Source organism: Alexandromys fortis, unplaced genomic scaffold (genome assembly GCF_014885135.2).
Source record: "Alexandromys fortis isolate MF-2015 unplaced genomic scaffold, M_Fortis_MF-2015_v1.1 scaffold_240, whole genome shotgun sequence".
Classification (NCBI taxonomy): domain Eukaryota; kingdom Metazoa; phylum Chordata; class Mammalia; order Rodentia; family Cricetidae; genus Alexandromys; species Alexandromys fortis.
In genome coordinates, this window is record NW_026068133.1 from 24,474 (window position 1) to 25,437 (window position 964).

The following is a 964-nucleotide window of genomic DNA, read 5'->3' on the forward strand; positions in this document are numbered from 1 at the left end:
GCCTTCCTTTGGACCTGTGGACCCCTTTCCACCTCTGCCCAAGTCACTATTGAATCAGTGCCCCCCATAATTGCTGAAGGGGGAAGTGTTCTTCTACTCATTCACAATCTCCCAGAGAATATTCGATCCCTTTTCTGGTACAAGGGGATGATTGTGTCCAATGATCTTGAAGTTGCAAGACACATAATAACCATGAATTCAAGTGTGCTGGGCCCTGCACACAGTGGTCGAGAGACAGTGTACAGCAATGGATCCCTTCTGCTCCACAATGTCACCTGGAAGGATGCTGGATTATATACCCTACGAACTCTAAGTACAGATATGAAAACAGAATTAGCACATGTGCAACTGCAGGTGAACAGTAAGTGATTCTCTGTGATCATTCAGTGCAGGGTGGGGCTTGGACACATAGGATTATGATGCCTGCCCTGTACCTCGCTTCCCTCTACACTGTGTCTCAGTGTTGGTGTTTGAGCACTAAATGCATGACACATGTTAGAGAAAAATGATCATATGTCAGACTGTATCTTCTAACTATATCCCACACACGTCAAGGAAGACCTTGCTGGAAAATAATTTAGCCTAAGAAGTCAGAGTTAGCCCAGTCTCTTGGGAGAATGTAGAACAGGGAGCCCTGAACTCTCATCTTTCCAAGACTGGACTACTGTGAGCGAGGAACGTTTTGCTAGGACTCAAACCTTACTTTCTTGTCTAACTGATAGGGGACAATGTTTTTTCACCGTCCATATCAAACTGGTGTATTTATTAATCCCAAGTTGAAAGTGTCATAAATAAAATCCATCAACTGGGACAGGGATTATGGAGGTATGCTGCTTACTGGCTTAGTTTACATGGCTTGGTAAGTCTGCTCTTATATATCACCCAGTACATCTAGCCCAGGAGTGGGAATGCTTGCTATAGTGAACCCTTCCACATCAATCACCAATATATAATCCCTTTATAT

At 43.8% G+C, this 964-nt stretch overlaps 1 protein-coding gene across 1 annotated transcript in view; it reads left to right on the top strand.

The window, feature by feature from the left end:
• LOC126490947 (carcinoembryonic antigen-related cell adhesion molecule 3-like) overlaps nucleotides 1–964 on the top strand; it is a 50,060-nt gene that overhangs the window by 14,776 nt on the left and 34,320 nt on the right. The window contains 1 exon segment of the mRNA XM_050126266.1: nucleotides 2–361. Coding sequence (XP_049982223.1) covers nucleotides 2–361 — 360 coding nt within the window.